The 21,117-nt window shown below is 43.7% G+C and overlaps 1 protein-coding gene across 7 annotated transcripts in view; it reads right to left on the reverse strand.

The window, feature by feature from the left end:
* Positions 1 to 2,260: 2,260 nt before the first annotated feature.
* The window catches only part of LOC144730044 (protein FAM3A-like), a 43,034-nt gene continuing 24,177 nt past the window's right edge, over positions 2,261 to 21,117 (reverse strand). For all 7 annotated transcript variants that reach the window (XM_078610545.1, XM_078610546.1, XM_078610543.1 and 4 more), the window contains 6 exons: positions 14,501 to 14,624; positions 12,748 to 12,806; positions 9,184 to 9,234; positions 8,520 to 8,604; positions 5,204 to 5,330; positions 2,261 to 3,351 (listed from right to left, as the gene is read on the reverse strand). In XM_078610545.1, the coding sequence (XP_078466671.1) occupies positions 3,262 to 3,351; positions 5,204 to 5,330; positions 8,520 to 8,604; positions 9,184 to 9,234; positions 12,748 to 12,806; positions 14,501 to 14,624 (536 nt within the window). In that variant the 3' untranslated portion in view covers positions 2,261 to 3,261. The remainder of the gene's footprint in view (positions 3,352 to 5,203; positions 5,331 to 8,519; positions 8,605 to 9,183; positions 9,235 to 12,747; positions 12,807 to 14,500; positions 14,625 to 21,117) is intronic.

Consider the following 21,117-nt stretch of genomic DNA (forward strand, 5'->3'; position numbering starts at 1 on the left):
ACGTCACGCGATTTTGGACGATTTTTTACCCCCCCCCCCTCGTCACGGCGTCACAAAAAAGTCAGACCCCCCCTCAAATATGACGTCATAAAGCTCTGCCCCCCCCCCCCCCCCAAATAAAACATGCTTCAAATCGCTTTAAACTATTGTCATTGTAGTGCGTATTTAATGTGCCACTGCACTCTGATGTTGTAGGAGAAAACATTTATTTAAAAGTCTATTTAATTAAGTAGAACGTGATGTCTATCTATATATATAAAATCGCAAATCTGTCTGTCTGTCTGTGTGTGTGTCTGTGTGTCACCGGACCATACGCAGTTTCATTGGACGGCGGTTGCCCCTGGCAACGGGTAGCGACGCATTCGCTGCGGGGTGGACGCCATTTTTAATTCCCGTTAAAATATGCGCACGCATTAACACGCGACTCTGAGGTAAATTCATCAAAGTTTGACGTCCTCTTCACTCCCCCCCCACCACAATGTGTGCAATTACTATTATAGGGTCGGTAGATAATAAAATTATAGCGATTAGACAGTATTATTGTAGCGCGGGGGGGGGGGGGGTACCGGACCCAGTACCCAGCCTCAGCCGGGTGGGCAATTTAGGCGAGGCCGGAGGCTCTGCACGGTACTAGGCCTCGACACCCACCACGCGACTCTGAGGTAAATTCATCAAAGTTTCACGTCCTCTTCACTCCTCCCCCACCACAATGTGTGCAATTACTATTATAGGGTCGGTAGATAATAAAATTATAGCGATTAGACAGTATTATTGTAGCGCGGGGGGGGGGGGGGGTACCGGACCCAGTACCCAGCCTCAGCCGGGTGGGCAATTTAGGCGAGGCCGGAGGCTCTGCACGGTACTAGGCCTCGACACCCCACCACACTATAGGCCGTACATATTACTGCACAGCGGCCGAGGAGATCGTGGCTGGGGGGGGGGGGGTAGCAGCCCATCTGTGTATATATGTAAGGTTATTAAGAAATATATTTTTCACCCGGGCAACGCCGGGTACTTATGCTAGTCTGTGTATATATATGTAAAGTTTTTAAGAAATATATTTTTCACCCGGGCAAAGCCGGGTACTTCCGCTAGTATTTATTTAAAGTTGCGCATTTTTATGTGACGTCACATTTCTCACCCTCCCCCCCCTCGTCACAAATGTCTGACCCCCCCCCCCCCATAGGTGCGTGACGTCATTTATGGATGGCCCCACACTGCCTGACCCACGATACCGAGCACGAACACCGAGGAGAAGACGCAGCATGGCGGGTTCCATTCCAGCAAACATCCCCGATGCAGCCCCGGGACCCCCCTTTTATGCTTCTTAGCGTGGCCCCGCTCCGCCCTCGGACACGCCCCCATCCAGAACCCACTAGAAGGTTCTGGCTCGCCTTCCACGTGCCCCCTGCCTGGCTCCGCCCTCGGCCACGCCCCCTTATGGATCTCACTAGTCGGTTCTGGGCCCTACAACACGTGTCCCCTTCTGTCACCTTTGGCCTGCATCGCATCACGTGCCCCTGCCGGCCAATCGGGCTACGACTTCCTCAATGGCCCCCTACTCTGCCAGCCCCAGAGACATCTTCCATGACATCATATACTCTGCTGGCAGAGAGGGCTACTATACCCACTATCCCCCTCTCTGTTGGTAGATGGCGCTACACTTATAAGCCGGCTCAACCTGCTTAGCTTCTAAGAGCAGGCAGAATAGGATGCATTAAATATGGATATTTGGTCATAGACATTGGAGTAAACAAACTCTTAGATTAAAAGTATCTATTCTTCTTCTATCTATTCTATTCTACAGTGAAACTGATCGATGTGTGCTAAACTACAGAGATTAAGACAGAAAATACCAGTTCATTTTAACTTTTAACCAAGAAAGCAAATTCACATAATTTCAGTTGTCCTGGGACAATATGTCCAATTCATATGTACAACTGCAGTATATGTCTTTATGTACTGGTGTACAGAATATCCAGTATATATACACTGCATGAGAGGACATGTAATTGTTTTTAAAGCTTATAATGAGCTTATATACTGCTTGGATGAGCGACCACCAATGCTTACAACAGGTTGTGATAACTGCTGTTACTAAGGGGCTACATTGCAGGCTTTAGTTGACATTTAGCATTATGGTTTGCCAAGTTATACATTGCCAAGTTATACATTGATTGCTTATATTATGTATTTAAATGCGTGCACAAATCCATATTATGTATTCAACATGTATGCAAAATGAATGACAAAAAAGTTATAACATTTATTTTTTATTTTCACCTTTGACTTTGCAACACAATTTTTGCAAATAAATACCCATTTCTATACCAAGAAATCCCCCAAAAAATTATCTATTAAATGTAGGTCCACTTTTTCTAGATTTTATTCATACGTATAACGTCATTAAAATAGAAAGCAGACATTCTGACAAACACATTTACCCTTCAATTATCTTAAAAACAATGACATCCATATAAAACAACTGCAATTTCAGTACACCATAACTACCTACATTTTAATATTGTACACCATTTGCTCTGTCTTCCAGTACAAAATCGATTTTAACGCTTAAGCTATACTTTAAAGTAATGTTTTATGAAATTATCAGAATCCACACACATCACACCAACGTTATAAAGTCATATATGCTGATTATGATCTATTTAGTGACCGTTTCATTGAACGGAGAGTTTAGTTTTACAGCACAAGGCACACGTCGCGAACTGGGAAATGTACCACGGTAGTGCAAAGTGACATCGATGCATCCCAGAAGCGTGTAAATTTGCAATGATAAACTTTTCTTACAACTTTGCAAGACCGCCGAAATAAAAAAAAAGAGTAAAGTACAGTACCAATTAAAGAAAATAACACATAAAAGAAATCTGTGCGGCAAAGAGAAGGTTGGTATCATTTCCCGCAAATAAATACGAGTCAAATGTTGTCTATGACACTGCTTCCCAAAATAATTATCAACAACCACGAACATTTCTTCCCACCCCAAACCCCCAACCGCCCCCCCACAATCAATAACCACAACGGCAGCAGCAGGGTGAAACCTCCAAAGTCGAATCGTTCAGAGACTCACAGTATCTTAAAAGTTTGGGAAACACCACTCTCCATCCGACGATCGCTGCAACGACTCCCCGGGCGCAGACGGACCGCGACGGTATCACACGAGGCATTGTGGGTGTGCGAGCGGGCCTTCACTTCCGCCGGTGTCGTGCGGGACATCGCCCCGGGTCGCTTGAACGAGTGCCGTCATGTCAGCTTGCGTGGGATGCATCCCACGAGCTCCACCATCTCTGGCCAGCCGTCGTATTTGTTGGTCTCCTTCTTGTTTTCCAGCCGCTGAACAGGTGAGAGAGGTGGGGCGGGAGGAGGCGCAGTTAGCCAGAAGATTTTCAGACTTTTTGGCGTCATCTGGTCCAACGCCAATGGAGACTAGGCTCTAAGAAAAGCTGTCTCGGGTGTGGACCAATCAACTTCAAGGGCAGTGCATGTCATTATCATTATCAGAGTTGTTTCTTTTTTTTTTGCATTTTGACTGCTTGTGTTGTGGTTATTGCAAACATGATGCCTTGTATAAAGGTGTCAGTTTTTGTACCAGTTCAAAGGGTAAAAGCCTACTACTATTTTCAGACTGATCAATTACTCGGATGCTCTGTTCAGAGGAAGCTGAGAAGCAATTGAGATGCAATACTCTGATTACATTCCTTTACTGGCAGTGGTCAACAGACTCCTGGGTTCAATATTATTTCTTTGCCTTTCTCCAAATTGTATCCCAATTAAATCTTGACTTAAAGCTTTCGTAACGGCAGGAATTCATATTATTTTGATCTTTGGGTAAAATCACGTAGGTCGTCATCAGGAAAAACTTTTCCTGATGACGACCGCTTGTGTTGCGATGGAAACGTCGTCGTTTTTTTATTATTTTCTTTGAACCTATTTACGTGACTTTACCGAAAGACCCAAATAATATGTATCCCAAATGTGCTAAGGGCGTTAAGACATCCCTCGTAGAAGAATGCAATGGAACCAGCTGTGTTAGAGAACGGCCCGGGGACGCAGGCGTCACACAGATACCTATGAAATCCCGTAAGTGACCTCTGGTTCACCTTCCTGCCAACTGTGAATGCTTGAGTTTAAAAAGTATCCAAATATGACTTTTGTACCTCATTTCAATATAATATATTTGTTTGAGATTTTTAACTGGACTACAGCAATAGTAAGTGCACACTTTTGTGTGGATGAGAACTGCAACTTCATGGTACCAAAATATCACAATGAGTTTTAATGCGTAACAAGTAAGGCCAAGAGTTTTCATGAGCGATCTCTGTCCGTCATGCAGGGGGACAATACAATTGTAAAGAATATCTAACATTGGAGGTTTATCTTCTTGGTTCTTTCGGTAAAGTCACGTAGAAGGGAAATTATAAACTAAATAGCTCTGTCTTCACCTGAGGACGGCTGCTTGTGGTGTGGCCGAAACGTCGTGAGAATTTTATTTTATTATGTTTTATTTGTATTATTTATTATTATTTTATTATTTCCCTTCTACTTGACTTTACCGAAAGAACCAAGAAGATGAATTCCTGCAGTTACGAAAGCTCTAAATCGAAAAAATTGGAGGTTTAGTAAAAAGTAAATGAAACTATTTATTTAGTTTTCCAAGTAAGGCCCACTGAGCAATGTAGCTCTTTTTCAGAAGCGACCAGGCCACAAATGACAGCTCAACGAAGTGGCTTATCGCGTGAACATTTATAGCAGCCAAATACTCAAAAGTTGTGTTGTTTTTCAATTTAAAGCTTTCGTGACTGCAGGGATTCATCTTCTTGGTTCTTTCGGTAAAGTCACGTAGAAGGGAAATAATAAAATAAAAAAATAGAACATAATAACATTTCTTATTTTACTATGTTTTATTTTATTATGTTTTATTTTTATTATTTTATTATTTCCCTTCTACATGACTTTACCGAAAGAACCACGAAGTTGTGTTGTTATTAGAGGCTTTCCCTATGGAAACTGGCCACATTGATCAAAGGGTTACCCTAAACTTTGGAGATGAAAAACAATAGCGCTACAAGGATTGTTCTTGCGTGGTGGAGACCTACCTCCCCTCCCCATACGTCCGCGAACAAACACACGTTGCAAGTAAAAAAACGTTACAGAATCCATATGCGTGATTTTTTTCTCATGGTACCGCTTCGAAGGGGCTCTTCCCTTCGATGCCCAAGGCGCCAACAAAGACCCAGCTCTCTCGAAAGGCCAGCGAGTTGACGATTGAGCTGCCCAGCTTGACAAAGAGTGCCTTGGCCTCATCATTTAGCCTGTGTGGGGATACATATATTAGTATGGCGATGACGGTGATGGTGGGTGGGTTTGGAAATAGATGGGAACAAGACATTTAATAGCACAGGCGAGGAGCAAAATGGAATTACAATGCATGTATGTTTAACTTTTTTGCGCACCGTACGTAGTCCCAACCGTGCTAATCGGAGGTGCGGGAGGCGGGAGGACAACACAAACTAAACACAAAAAGTAGTTCTAAAGAAATTAGTTTTAAATCTAGATTTAAAATTGCATCGCTAAAGCGGCATTCTAATATCGGAAGGAAGAGCATTCCAGACGGCCGCAGATGTGCATCTGAAAGCGCAACAACAATGGCCAGCCAAAAGCTGCTGTGAGGATAAGCAGAGTTGGCGTGAAGACAGTGTACAAATGCAGCAGTTTTGGTGCAGCAGTGAAGCATGCCATTGCACCATTAATAAATATGTACACTACGGGTGTATTAATAATTGTTTTTTTACCCTTTTATCTGGCAACAAAACTGACACCTTTTTACAAGGAGTTATGTTTGCACTGTCCTTGAAGTTGATTGGTCCACACCCGAGACAGCTTTTTTTAGAGCCTAGTCTCACATGGTGTTGGAGCAAATGACGCCAAAAGGCGCACAACTCAAGGACAATGCACCATCAAAGTATGATGCCAGTCACAAAATATGATCATTGGTGTCAGTTTTGTTGCCAGATAAAAGCGTAAAAAAACAATTATCATATTTTGTTACTAGCAAAGGAGGTTCCAATGGTGTAAATACGGGTGTATTCTTTAGACAGACAGTATGTATGAATCATTTACATGAAGAAGGATCATTTTTAGTTCACTCATAAATATTACTCATTTAATACTACGCTCAATATAAAATAAATTATGTATGCATGTTGAACTACTTTCGCACCGTACATAACCAACCGTGCTAATCTGAGGTGCGGGAAATGTATTATTCTGAAATTAAAGTGATGATTCTGGAGATAGAGTATTTACTGCACCGCGCTAAGAACTTCCCGACCCAAGTTCGATTCCCAGCCACAGGAATCAAAGTGAACTCTGAATTATGAGGGGTAAATATAAGGAGGGGAGTGGAGACGTGGACAATAGAAAAAGATGATGGAAAATGAAAAGCATACACGGATTAAGATGTAAAACAACGTCCTTCATGGTTGCCTACATGTAATGGGGACGAAGACAGAGCATGTGTTGTTATTGCCTTTTAAAGTGATCAGTTTAATTGTGGATGTGTTCGGTCACGTGTGTACTGAGTCACTGACCCGAGATGGGTGAGCAGCAACTAATAATTAAGCCAGCGTACCCATAAAATAAACTTTTATTTATTCTCAGGCAGAGTTACATCGCAACCCTGATAATCTTCCCACGGACGATCAAGAGTTAACTGTAAATATTACTTGATATGCTAGGCATGTAATGACGCATCCAATTGTCGATTAAAATACACTGTTACGATCGATATATACGTGTACAAAAAAATGTGCATGCGAGAATTGATTATGACTTTTACAAAGAGACCATATAGAATGGGATAACGTTCTTTTGCAAGTGGCCCTTCTTCCGAGCACGTAAATGATATGCGCTATGAATTAGGATTATTATCAGAATATGCATTTATACTGCAGTGGGAATCCGATGAGCCATGAAGCTTTTTATCACAGATGTCCAGTCGGGGCTGGTAAGAACACTACAACAACAATCAATACAAAAACACGATGAGAGTGCAAGGAAGGTAAACACACAAACAAATAAAAAAAAAGGTGTCAGTTTTGTTGCCAGATAAAAAAGGGTAAAAAAACAATTATCATATTTTGTTACTGGCAAATGGGGTTCCAATGGTGTAAATGCTTACCCCGAGCTCTCATACTCTGATGGTGCATTGTCTTAGAGTTGTGCGCCTTTTGGCGTCATCTGGTCCAACACCATGTGAGACTAGGCTCTAAGGAAAGCTGTCTCGGGTGTGGACCAATCAACTTCAAGGACAGTGCATACATTATCACAGTTATGTTTTTTGTTTGCATTCCGACCGCGGGTATTGTGGTCAATGCAAACATGACTCCTTGTAAAAAAAGGTGTCAGTTTTGTTTCCAGATAACAAGGGTAAAAAAACCAATCATCATAGTTTGTTATTGGCAAATGAGGTTCCAATGAAATAAAACACTAAACCATCCCCATCCTACCAGGCAAGCGCCAACTGAGGCATTCACTTTTCAGAAGCGACTTGGCCACAAATGACGGCTCAACGAAGTGGCAGCTTATCATTTGGGCATTCAAAGCAGCAAATTCATCTAAATAGTCCAGACGCACGTTTCTAAATGTGCGTCTGGCGAATTGCCCGATGATGCTGGATGCAATTACCAGTGAAACGTCCAGGTACTCAAAAAATTGTAAATGTTGTGGTTTCACGCTTCAACACACCGGTGGGCTAAAGCAGTGAACTGTTTTGTCTTTTGTCAACGTGACACTTTTTTGCTGATTGGCCGTGTCGGGTGGTGGAGGGTTACGACACATTTGTAAATAACGCGATCTAACCCAAAAACGTTGATTATGAATTTATGTTGTATATATACTGTCCAGTATACCATTGCTAATCACCCTGCGATATGAAAGACGAAGAAGGGCAAAAGGAAGAAGAATAACACTGGTCAACAAAAACAACTTTTTTTTCTGGCCTGGACTTTTGCAGCTGTTTTAGACTAATTCCAGGGTGCTGATTCCAAACCTGATCTCAGATTTGCTCTATCACATCTCATTTTTATGCTATCGGCATACCCCATTTTCATTGATTTTACCTGAAATTAACTCTGTCACTTATGATTGCAAGTTGTTGCGAGTCAGTGACTGCTTTAGTGTTAAAATATGGTGCTGTACTTTTAGGATTGTGTGTTTATAATATCATTTTATGTAGATATCCAAATTTATTTAATATTTCTCTTCTGCAATTTTTATTGAAAATGCAATATTTATATCTCCAAAACCTGATGTGATAGACAAAAACTGATGCCAGATTTGGAATCAGCACCCCAAAATTACATTATAAACCGTTGGATAACCTTATGCCAGAAAAGGTGTGTTGACCAGTGTAATTAACAGAGCATATGAATTAAAATTCGAGGCCTCGTTGAAGGCTGCGACATCCTTCCCGAGGGTTCACAGTACCATTGCACACTCACTTTGTGTAGGGATCGTCAAAGCTTGCCAGCAAGACAATCGTGCCTTCCTTGATCCCATTCAGGAACTGAATCAGTATTTTTATATCTGCAAGAGAGTTTGCAAACCGTGTAAATTGATGCAACAGTATATGTGTGTGTGTAGTGACATCAATAGCACCTTACTTAAACAAACAACATTTATTTTTATCACAGTTCCAATCGACACGCGATATAAAGCAAAATTGTATTGTATTTCTAAAAATGATGGCCTGGCAAGCCTTTTGGCTGATGGATCTAATTGACCCACCCCTACTGGACACATCTGTGATTCTGAATTGTTAGTTCAAATTTTCTTTTTTATATGAAACAAACATACAGGCACTTTAAAACCGACAGCTTTAAAGAACGTAACAATTCTAGATTTGAAGTTTTCGTGACTGCAAGGATTCATACTCTTTGTTTTTTTCCGGTAAAGTCACGTAGGTAAAAATAAATAAATGAAAAACAACTAACAATGTTGCTGCCGAGCACACAGTTTTATCTTTTAAATGTCGCATTTGGAACAAAATAAGTATTCATACAATGCAGCATTAAGTAATGTTTTCTTCAGGAAACAAACACGTCCATTGTATTATGCTGAATATGAACCAGTGATAAAATATAAATAAATATATTAACAGGTTACCTCCTTGCCACATGTCAAAGTGTCCAGTGTTGATGACCTGTCCCGTTTGTCCTGAGCAACAAAAACAAAAGACAAAGATCCCCCGTATAGCTTTTAACAGACTGTTGGGGCAAGTGCTGTTAGCGAGCACCTATGAAGGCCGGCACGGCACACGAGGGGGTGGGTGGCCAGCACCACGCCCGGCCGCCTTTGTCTCCCTAGTAGCGATGTTTACACACCGCACTAGCTACTCACTTGAGGCTGAGTCGACCTAGGGGAGGCCCAGGACCGATTAAATTATTCGTCACCGGTGTTAGGCCGTGAGCGGGGAATCAAACTCGTGTCGCCGGGTTCGCAGCGCGCTAACCTTCACGACACCACCGTTCCCCGGTCTTGAGCAACACGCACGCATGTCCACACACACACACTCGCCACTCAACACGACCAGGGACTCATCTTCTTGGTTCTTTCGGTAAAGTCACGTAGAAGGGAAGTAATAAAATAATAAAAATAAAACATAATAAAATAATGTTTAACACGTAGGCTTTCGCGACCAATATTGTTCATAATCAACGATTTTTGGGTTTAGATCGCGTTATTTATAAATGTGTCGTAACCCTCCACCACCCGACACGGCCAATCAGTAAAAAAGTGTCACGTTGACAAAAGACAAATAGTTCACTGATTTAGCCCACCGGTGTGTTGAAGCGTGAAACCACAACATTTACAATTTGAGTACGACGTTTCGCTGGTAATTGCATCCAGCATCATCGGGCAATTCTGGCGAATTGTAAATGTTGTGGTTTCACGCTTCAACACACCGGTGGGCTAAAGCAGTGAACTATTTGTCTTTTGTCAACGTGACACTTTTTTACTGATTGGCAGAGGTGTGGACTCGAGTCATGTGACTTGGACTCGAGTCAGACTCGAGTCATGAATTTGATGACTTGCGACTCGACTTGGACTTGCATAACAATGACTTTGTCCCACCTATGAGATGTGGACTCGAGTCATGTGACTTGGACTCGAGTCAGACTCGAGTCATGAATTTGATGACTTGCGACTCGACTTGGACTTGCATAACAATGACTTTGTCCCACCTCTGCTGATTGGCCGTGTCGGGTGGTGGAGGGTTACGACACATTTATAAATAACGCGATCTAAACCCAAAAATCGTTGATTATGAATAATAAAATAATTCTCACGACGTTTCGGCTACAACGCAAGCAGCCGTCTTCACCGAAACGTCGTGAGAATTATTTTATTATGTTTTATTTTTATTATTGTATTACTTCCCTTCTACGTGACTTTACCGAAAGAACCAAGAAGATGAATCCCTGCAGTCACGAAAGCCTTAAATCGAAACGACCAGGGACGTACAGCGGCTCTGTGGTTCACGGGGCAAATCCGTAGAAGTGACCTTTGCTGAACGGGAGATGGGGGGAGGGGGACCACGGATGCGATGCCAAGCAAATGTGTAACGCGAAACGCGGCGGGATAATTATTTTTTGATCCGCTTTCTTCAACCGTTGAATTCCGCTCCAGTTTCCACGCCGCGTGTGTACATCAGAACAACAGGCTGCGTTGGCACACATCGCCTTAATTGTGTAAGTGGTTTGCATTGTGTCCAGCCCCCCCCCCCGCAATGCTATTGACAGGTTTATATATCGAATGTCGCTTGCAAATTAAAAGGATACCGTAGAAGATGGATCAGCATGTCCCCATCGCCCGCCCATGCTACGTGGATTGTTAAAGACCTTTCTATATGCCGGCTCCATTGGCACCTTTGTCCCTAATCAGCTGCAATGAATTTCACTTCGACAGCATGTCTGAAGATTAATATTAATAAGCCAAGCATGGGGGGGGAGGGGCATCACGCCACAGTGTTTATCAACCGGTGCGCTGCGAGCCCTGAATGTTTGAAAGGGTTGCGGTGTGTGCCGGTGGGACCACGAAAGGACGAACTCGTGATGTCAATCAAACTCGGTGGGTTGCAACGTGGCCAGCAGATGGCGGTGTAGCAGAACGTGATCGTGAACTTGTGTGTGCTTTTGGTGTCTATCGCACATGCAACCCCCCCCCCACCGGCCGCCACTCACAGAACGAAGTCAAACAACTCAAAGCGGCACCCTCCTGATAAAGCGATGCTCAGAGGGAATCTTTCCTGGATGAAAAGTGGAATAAATATTGAACAAATCGAATTCGGCAAAATTGCCATTAAAATGTGCCCACATCCTTAAACAGGCATTGGGTATTGCTTTTTTGCGAGCAGTCCTGAATCAGTGTTGGAAACAGCAGCATTAGACATTGATCTTTAATTTAAGCAGGGATAACCCTATGCGCTATGAAGCTCTTTTACACTGCGGTCCACTTACCTGTAGTTTGGACCAGTATCTCCATGGGGTGATCACTGTTGATAAACCACTGAGCAAAGCAACCTCATTGGGTGGTTCTAATTCTACTGAACCCATGGGGATGATGATGGAGCCGAACCCAACACTAGCTAAAATAAATAAAGGTAGTCCTCGACTTACGATGGAGATGCGTTACGACGACCCCATCACAAGTCAAAAATATCGTAAGGCAAAGATGGCCTAGCCTACCCAGGAGTCTTAAAGAATGGTGATAATTTAGCAAAACAGAGCAATTTACAGTACCGTACTGTATAAACTACATACTGCATGTATTTATTAATTACAATACTGTATTGCACAGTAAAATGTAAAGTAAAAAAACAAGGGAAATTCTTAGCCTACCTATATGAACTGCAATTGAATAGAAAGTGTTTTCAGGAAACAATCCTATCTGCATCACACAAGGCGGGAGATGCGTACATCCCGGCAGCGTCCCAACGTACAGCATCGTACCTCGTTCGCTGCTGCGTTTGCCTGCCGCGCGAAATTTAAAATATTTAACAATTTTGTCGTATCGCTATCGCCATCGTAAGATCGAAATATCGTAAGTCGGACCATCGTAACTCGGGGACTATCTGTACATATTATAATTTCTCCCGTAATTTTATCCTGACTGCGCCATCGGCATCATGTCATGAGACAAAATTTCCAGTCGCATCTCTTGTGGAGAAGTGCAAGCCCATGGGGGTAAGAGAATGGCCCACGGAAGCAGATATTACAGAGTTACTTCTAAGGTACCTTCCAGTGACCTATTGTGCACACGGTAGAGAGCAGCACTTCTCAGCTGGAATTGGGCAAAATATAAGTGCAGAACTACATTTGAAGCGATGGATTTTTTCGTTGCAGTCATTAGTGGCTGTGCTGAGAACATTAGCTCACCCACACACGAAAAAGCAATTTACTCATAGGCGGCTGCCTGGATGGGAACAGATTCACGCCAGCTCAACGCTCAATCTCTGAGTCACTCCATCCACCTCCGCTGGACTAAATTTTAACTCACGCTCTCACAACTTTCAGTCTGGCAGTTCGCAAACCGAGCTACATCCTGTGCCAAGAAAACCACACGTCTTGGCACCAATGCAGTCTTTGACCAATGCAAGTTCTGACGCAATGGAACAGCATTTTGTGGTCAATGCCTAAGTTTGTCAACATACATACATACAAGACTTACCGTTAATTAGAGCGATATTTAATCCCACTCCTACGTTGTTCAGCACACTGCTCATAACACTGCAAACATAAAAAAATACATGTATTAGTAGGTACACAACTATTAAAATCCCTTTCCCAGAGATTCAAGGAAAAGTTAAATCTAGTTCATAGCTTTATTCAAAGATGAATTCGTTTTGGTCTCATCAACCATTTGTTTTTTATTATTTCTCACTTTTTTCTATCTCATTCCTCTATTAACCCAAATGTAACAGTAGCAACAAAAAAAATCGTAAATAATTGTACAATTTTAAAGATTGTGTCATGAGCTTAATAATACGTTTTAAATGAAGCACCACATTGCCGCTTATAAAGTAGTACACCCATGTACATATACTGTACCTGTCAAGAGCCATTTTACAAATCCATGGCTGGATGAGGGCCTCCTCACACCATGTGGGGCATGGGGGCAATTTGACCATACTTCACCACGCAGGTCAGTGCGGGTTGGTGTAGGCAAGAGCAGACGCGGGAGCACGGGAGAGTACTACAATAGTTATTTGGTTCTTTCGGTAAAGTCACGTAGAAAGAAAATACATTAAATAATAGAATAGACGTTTCGATTGCAACACAAGCAATCGTCATCAGGTAGAACTAAAATTGAGAGAGAGAGACAAAACACAGACACGGAGACACACAGACAGACACACAAAGAGAGAGAGAGAGAAACAACACAGAGACACATAGAGAGAGACACACAACATAGACACACAGAGACGAGTACAAAAGCTATTGTTTTAGTACAATAGATTTTGCTGCACTGCCCACTACGTAGCCCCGTAGCCTGTAGCAACATGTGCATTGTGTCCATTAACTTCCATACACTAGCGCATTGATAATAATCATCCAGATGATAATAGGCATAGTGTCGGTGATTGACAATTCGTATATGGAAAAGGGCGTCTTGAACACAAAAAGTCTAAATATCTTGAACAGCTGCGTAAAATGACTCTGAGCGCAGTGTTTGCACTTAAATTGTATTCACGCCGCATGCTCGTCGAACTGATGTCATCGCTAAATTATTGTCCTCTCTGTATGGCGCCGAATGGGCCCCTTGGCGTAGGTGGAAGACTCTTGCCCCTATAACGACGGACAACCAACCAACCCTGACGAGATTCAAAAATGAGATCATGTTTATCTGCTGAAACAAAAGCTGCTGCGTGTCAACGTTGATGGACTAAGATAACAAACATAATGAGCACAGATGATAGCGAGCATAATTCATGAGTCGGACACATGGTTGGATCGAGGAGTCAGATGCATGGGGTCGGAGCGTAAAGTCCCACGTGTGCCAGAGCCTGAACACGTGGGAGCCTGAACACGTGAGAGCCTGAACACGTGAGAGCCTGAACACGTGAGAGCCTGAACACGTGGGAGCCTGAACACGTGAGAGCCTGAACACGTGACAGACTGAACACGTGGGAGCCTGAACACGTGGGAGCCTGAACACGTGAGAGCCTGAACACGTGGGAGCCTGAACACGTGACAGCCTGAACACGTGACAGCCTGAACACGTGGGATGCCTGAACACGTGATAGCCTGAACACGTGATAGCCTGAACACGTGATAGCCTGAACACGTGAGAGCCTGAACACGTGACAGCCTGAACACGTGACAGCCTGGACGCGTGAGAGAACAAATAAGCATTTCCCTTCCGTTGTTCTCAGCGAACGACGGCGTTGGCGAGTGCGTCTCCAGCCCGAGCTTCTGCTCACGTTCTGTTCCAGAAGCAGATGTTTGGACCCACGACGTCAGCTGCGCCGCTCGTGATGCGGAAGGCGAAGTTGTTGGGAGGGCACGGCTTCTCCATGTCGCAGTCGTTCTTCACCACCATGGGGACTGCACGCACGCACGCGCAAACGCAAAAGACGATCGGCCCCCCCCCCCCGTTCCACCGGCGCATCCGAGCAAAGCCAGCACAGTGGCCCTCATTTTCAAGTTTCATTTATTTGGTATAGCCCTGTGAGCCATTCGGCTCTTGAATCGGGTGCAACCGCAACAAACAAAAAAACAAAAACATGAACAAGAAAACATCTTAAAGTGACTGTGCAAACAGAAAATCCAAGAAAAGACCGCAAATTATTGCAGAAAAAACACCGTACACCAACGCTGTGTGCAAAAATCCCAGTGGGATGCAAGTCAAACAACAACAACAACAACCACAAGACAACTTAGATTAAGGCCATCAGTCTAACTCTGTACTACAACAAACAAACATGGCCAAACCGAAAAACTTTTAAAAAATCACCAAAATAAAGCCATAAAAGCAATGAAACAGTGATCATATAGGATGGTACTGATGGTTCTCTACCCGCCACTTGCTTGTGCCCAGCCAGAACCAAACCATGATACGCTGGTCTCCAGAGGTGGGACAAAGTCATTGTTATGCAAGTCCAAGTCGAGTTGCAAGTCATCAAATTCATGACTCGAGTCTGACTCGAGTCCAAGTCACATGACTCGAGTCCACATCTCATAGGTGGGACAAAGTCATTGTTATGCAAGTCGAAGTCGAGTCGCAAGTCATCAAATTCATGACTCGAGTCTGACTCGAGTCCAAGTCACATGACTCGAGTCCACACCTCTGCTGGTCTCATAAGGCATCTGAATTTGGCGCCGGGGATCAAGCAGGGCCAGGGACAATGATGTGTCTGTTGCGTGTGCCATCAGTCGGTACAACTGGGAGACAGCGACACCGCGTCTTCTTCGTGCGTCTTGAGTGTGTGCGAGTGTATGTGTGTTCGTGTGCATATCAGTTGGTCTGCGTGTGTGAAGGCATCACCGCATTGTCTGTACGCGTCCCTATGTCAGCGGCACAGCTCAGATCCTTCAGCAAAAAAACAAAGTGGCACTTCCTGAGCCACCCCGGGCAGGGCTGCTATGGCAGATGAGGGGGTGGTATAGCTAGTTCCATTCCTGGCCACCTTTGTGCTCATGTCTACACATCACAACAGGTGCTAATTCAGGCTAAGTTGACCTAGCATAGCCCCAGGCCCAGTTCAGAAATCACTAGTCACTGATTTTTGCCGTGGCTGGGAATCAAACTCAGGTTCATTCCGCAGTGCACAAACCAAATGGACTTTATTATGATGCAGTATAGGCTTAATTACTATTATTATTAATAACTAGCCTTTTGCCCGTCCAAGGACGGGTGTATTGCAGTAAATCTGAAACTTGCAAGCAAAAAGCAGACCGCATCCATTCGTGTGCAATTTGTAAGGCCGCGGTGACACAGAGCTATTTCATTAAAATATTATAATCCCTTGTTCATCATGAAGTCCTTTTTACTTCTGTAAGGACAGTACGGGGTGATGTAGGGACAGTACGGGGTGATGTAGGGACAGTGCGGCACCCCGTGGCCGTGGTTACTAATTAACGTAATGGGAACAAACAGGATCACGTGGGACCTAAGTGGTCGCTAATAATGATTGATGCGACAAGCGTTGACAGGGTCACGTGAGGGGAAGCACGGCACCTAACGGTCGTAAATTGTAATAAGTGCAGAGACAGACAGGGCCAGGCGCGGTGAGAGAGGGTTCGGGGATAGGGGCGTGGCCGGGTCGTGAGGGGGATAAAAGCCGGCGCGAACCGGGGCTCTGGGCTGCTGTTGTGTGGGAACTGCTGTCGCCGTCGGCACCTAGGAGCGGGTCGTCTTCATTATCCTGGAGTGGGCACCTTGTAGCCTTGGAAGGCTAGAGTTATGTTGTCTCAGAATAGAGATATCTAAGTTACCCAAGTGTATAGAGTCACTCGCGGTTACTCGTTAAGTGATCAGTGAGTCGGCGAACTTTATTCATAATGAATATACATTTCACTGAACAAGACGGTGTCTCTGAGAGCTACATTACACTTCTATGTCTCAGTAGCGTTACGGAGATCGTGTGACGTGAGGGTTCTGCCTTTGTAGTGAGGGTTGGAAGTTGACGCTGAGGAGGGGGGAGGAGGCGCCTCGCCCCCCCATGTGGAGTGACGCTACCTGCTAATTATTAATGGAGGGGGGGTGTCCATTTAGATGACGTCACCTGTTCATCATTATTAATGAGGGGGGCTGGTCGACGTGGAGTGACGTCACGCGCGGGACACACAGACTTTCTTCGCTCATTATAGTAGTAAATGTATTTCCCATGGTGCATTGCTTTGTTGATATTTTAAGCTAGAATGCCTTGTGTTTCACATATTCTATGTGTTGGCCATTACCGTAAGTGTTATTTGATGGATGGTGCTCTGAAAGCACCGTTATGGTTGTGAAGTGCACCATAAAACTCAAGACTCATTGAGACACCACCACTCCAACACATGCACACGAACGTGGCCTCGCGCGCACGCGCACAGCGCAAACAGCAACATGTGGTCACAAAGGATGCGACATCTAAATCAGCTCGGTTTGCACTCTGACTCTGCAGAAGAGTTTTCTCTGCGGAAGAGAACAGTCAACCTTCGCAAACTGCCGCGTGGACTGCTGGGATTTAAATGTCTCACGATTGGCCATTGAAACGTCCGCAGATGGAATTAATAAGCTTGGAGATTAATCTTCTCAGCAAGATCTTCCCTTGCCCATGGATTGCTTAGATATTAAGTCTCAATCCCAAGTGCCATAATGAATGTTCGCAGCAGATTTGAATTATCCATTGGAATGAAAGGCCAAGCACTACTTGTGTTCTAGTATCATGTCTGAAACACACAACTTTAAGGGCACTTTTTGAAATGTACGTACGTATACGTACGTATTTTGACCTTCTATTGCACCGTACGTAGCCAACCGTGATAACCGGAGGTGCCGGGGGAAGGACAACAAACTAAACACAAAAGGAGTTAGAAAGAAGTTAGTTTTTAATCTAGATTTAAAATTGTGTCCTTAATACAATCTGGGTGGCTCAGAGGTCAGTTTGCCAGCATCCCTTAAGAACCTCGGTATAAATCCGGGTTCTCAATTTTAGTGAGTTGCTGGTCTCATCCCATTCACAATGACTGCACGCAAAAAAATCCATCATCTTAATTTTGATCTTCATTCAATTGTGCAAAAATGCCATCTTTGAGAATTAATTTGCTTTGATTGCAAAGCAATTCACATCTTTAGGTATGTGGATAAGAGGTCACTTGAAGAGTGATCTCAGAACTAGGTCTGTTTCATCTCCTTCCGTGGAATTTTTTTTGGATCGCGGATGCCCTGCACGAGTTCCAAATGGCCGCTCGATTCCATCGCGTGGCACCGACAGTGAATTTTTTTTTATAAATTAGAAGCATATTTTTAAACCTGACATTTGCTCACCGTGGCATCTATACACCGCACACATTGCACCCACGCACAGGTCCAACACTCGCTGGACACGTGCCAAGTTGATAATCCCTGAGGTACAACCACGGCCACAACCACATCATTAGCAGCCGCCTGTAGTGCAGAAAACGAGCCATGGTTTGTGGATTTGCCCGCATAACATGCACATGTCGTCAAGCGAATAGCAGCTGCCATTTGTTTACTTGATGTTGGGGGGGGGGGAAGGGATTCACTCTGAGCAATGGAGTTCCTCAGGAAGGTAGTTCAGCAAGTAGGTGAATAACCTGGCCATGCACATTGATTGGTTTCCTCGTGTATACATGGTTTTTCTCTGGGAATTCCCATTTTGCCCACATATGAAAACACACTTAAAGAACAGAATTAGCCGATTTTGCCAAATTAGAAGCCTACTGAAAATAAACTTTGAGACGTAGTGAGCCCTTTGTTTGTATATATATATTTTTTACAGCGGCTCTGTCTGTCCATCCGTAATGAGGGAGCCAACATTACTCTCACGATAATCATCTGCTATGCATTAAACTTTAGAATTAAATTGCTTTGCTTTTAGGGACTTCACCGATAAGAAAACGGCGATATTTATTCAAAGGTTGCCCAATACTTGGAGACACAAACGAGAGCAGAGAGATATCATGGCACCCTTTTGCCCGGATCAAAGCATGGGAAATAAGAATAGGTTTTACCCTTTCTGGCAATTAAACAGGTGTTAAGTTGTTCAAACAGCAAGGAATGAAGTCTGCATTAACCACACGTAATTGTGGTGAACACGCAAAGAAATATGCTCTGATAATATGTACATTATCTTTGAAACTGATTTCCCTACACTAAAGACAGCCTTCTGGAAACGCAAGTGCAAACGTATTGTACCCCGATGTGCTACCCATCAAATCGCAAACCCTAAATAAATACTTCTGAAGACATGCTGCAAGTCTTTACATAATCCACACATATGCAGACGTTTTCCTACGTTGTGTTGCTAAAGCTATGCTAACAAGCTGCCCAGAAACATTAAGTTTGCCAAACGCGCATTGTGCAACTCTAATCATTATCGCCTTCAAGTTGCTCTGAGCTCGTAAACATAACTGTTGTCACATGTCACACTTGCACAATTCCCACTGTGATCAACAAACAAACTTACACTTTCTTTTTATCCAGTGCCTTGCCCGACACCCCCCACCCCCCTGAGACCATTACATTAAAAAGAACATTTGATTGATATTTACGAGAGAAAATAAATCGCATGTTTTTATGCATTCATTAATGTGGGGCCCTAATTAAAATTAGCTTGAAAATGTGAGACCGCCCAACTCCCCCCCCCCCATGGCAAGCTTCTGGATCAATCTCCGTCTTTATCGGTACAGTGTAAACATGCTGCATAGCATTTGCTTAATAAATGGCAAACACTAAGCAGTTTTTTTCTTTATTTTATGTTTTGACAATGACATTAAAGCAACACAAGCGCATTGCCCAAATGTCATCATCCGTAGCAACAACGAGATTGAGCAATGGCATGATCGAACTCATTTGAATGCAGAGTATTTCCCTTGCAGGCGCTACGATGCACATTGGGTCGGCAAAGATGAATCGATTCAAAATCCACAATACATGCATCAAATGATGCAGGTTATACTCTAATGCCGTAACTACCAATCTTGATTTGAAGCTTTCGTGACTGCAGGAATCCATGCTCTTTGGTTCTTTCGGTAAAGTCACGTAGGTAGAAATAAAATAAATCACGACGTTTCGATCGCAACACACTGTATCTACCATTTATTAAAAAAAAGTTTACTTCGAATGATACACTGTTGCAAATGTTACCATCAAGTCCAATGGGAATAAATCGACAGGGAAAAAAATAGACAGAACAAGTCAGTGAAGGTAAAAGAGCAGACCTCAATTTTTTTCTCTGTTATTGCACCGGACACCTGGAATTCCATCGTTTTAAAACACGTCCTTGCTTATCCTTATTTTGCCGATGTCTACTACCTACGTTGCAGTACTTTATTTCACGCTTTTTTTTCTGCTGTGGACATTTTGGTGACCTGTGTCACTGGCAAACGTGACCATCCGTGTCTCTTGGGTTCTTACCTGGTAAAAGAAAGTAAAAAAGAAACTTCTTGTACTTACTCATGCCACCAGGAGACCACCTTGAGAGGGTTTTTTGGCCTTCTCTTCCACGCTGGTTATTAAATGTTTTTGAAGAAGTGGGAGTACCCACACTTTACCTCACCACTCACAACCTAGCGATCGCCTAATTGTGGGGTACCCATTGATACTGCTGGGTGGGAAGAGGCGGTAAGGGGTGTCTGTGAAAAAGAGCTTTATAGCTCATCGGATTCCTCCAGCATGATTCCGATTCTGGGGGATTTCAGAAACTTGCACCATTGTTTCAACTGCCGTAGCGGGGAGGTCAAACCAGTGACCTCTGGATTACAAGTCCAGTGAAAAGGATGCTGTCATAATGAGAAAAACATGTATTCTTTATTTCAATCTTGACCCTGAATCGTGACAATGTATTTCATTTTGGGAGTGAAGGGAATCGTGAAATACCAGACGCTCAGGGTACCAAAAGGTTGGTCGCAGGTTGGCTAGACCTCATCATTAACATCCTGAGCTATGATCTATCCACTGCTCCCGTAGCCAACCGATGAGCATAGTTGACTGCGTATGGCGCAAAAGAAGTTCACCATACATACGTGCGTGACTCACCGTCTCGTGATGTATAAAAAAATACTCTAGCTCCTGCACGCGAGCCAATTTCATTGCTCCATCTCCTCGTTGTCGAACTCGAGGGCGTGTTCGCTTCTCTTGGCTGGCCTCAGTGTGTTGTGAACGAGGGGCAATCGGTACGTTCACTTTTTGCCAATGATTTTGAACATCGGTCAGCCCACAATGTTCTAAGTCTACCAACATCATTGGGCGTTTATCATCATTCATGCCAATTATCAGCCAGAGTGGGGGGCGGGGGAGAGCTCAGATTTTTAGTACACATATATAATGTTGCCCGACAACTCAGCTGTGCATGCATGGCGATACGTTTCA

The sequence above is a fragment of the Lampetra planeri genome, chromosome 34 (assembly GCF_965212315.1).
Source record: "Lampetra planeri chromosome 34, kcLamPlan1.2.h2, whole genome shotgun sequence".
Classification (NCBI taxonomy): domain Eukaryota; kingdom Metazoa; phylum Chordata; class Hyperoartia; order Petromyzontiformes; family Petromyzontidae; genus Lampetra; species Lampetra planeri.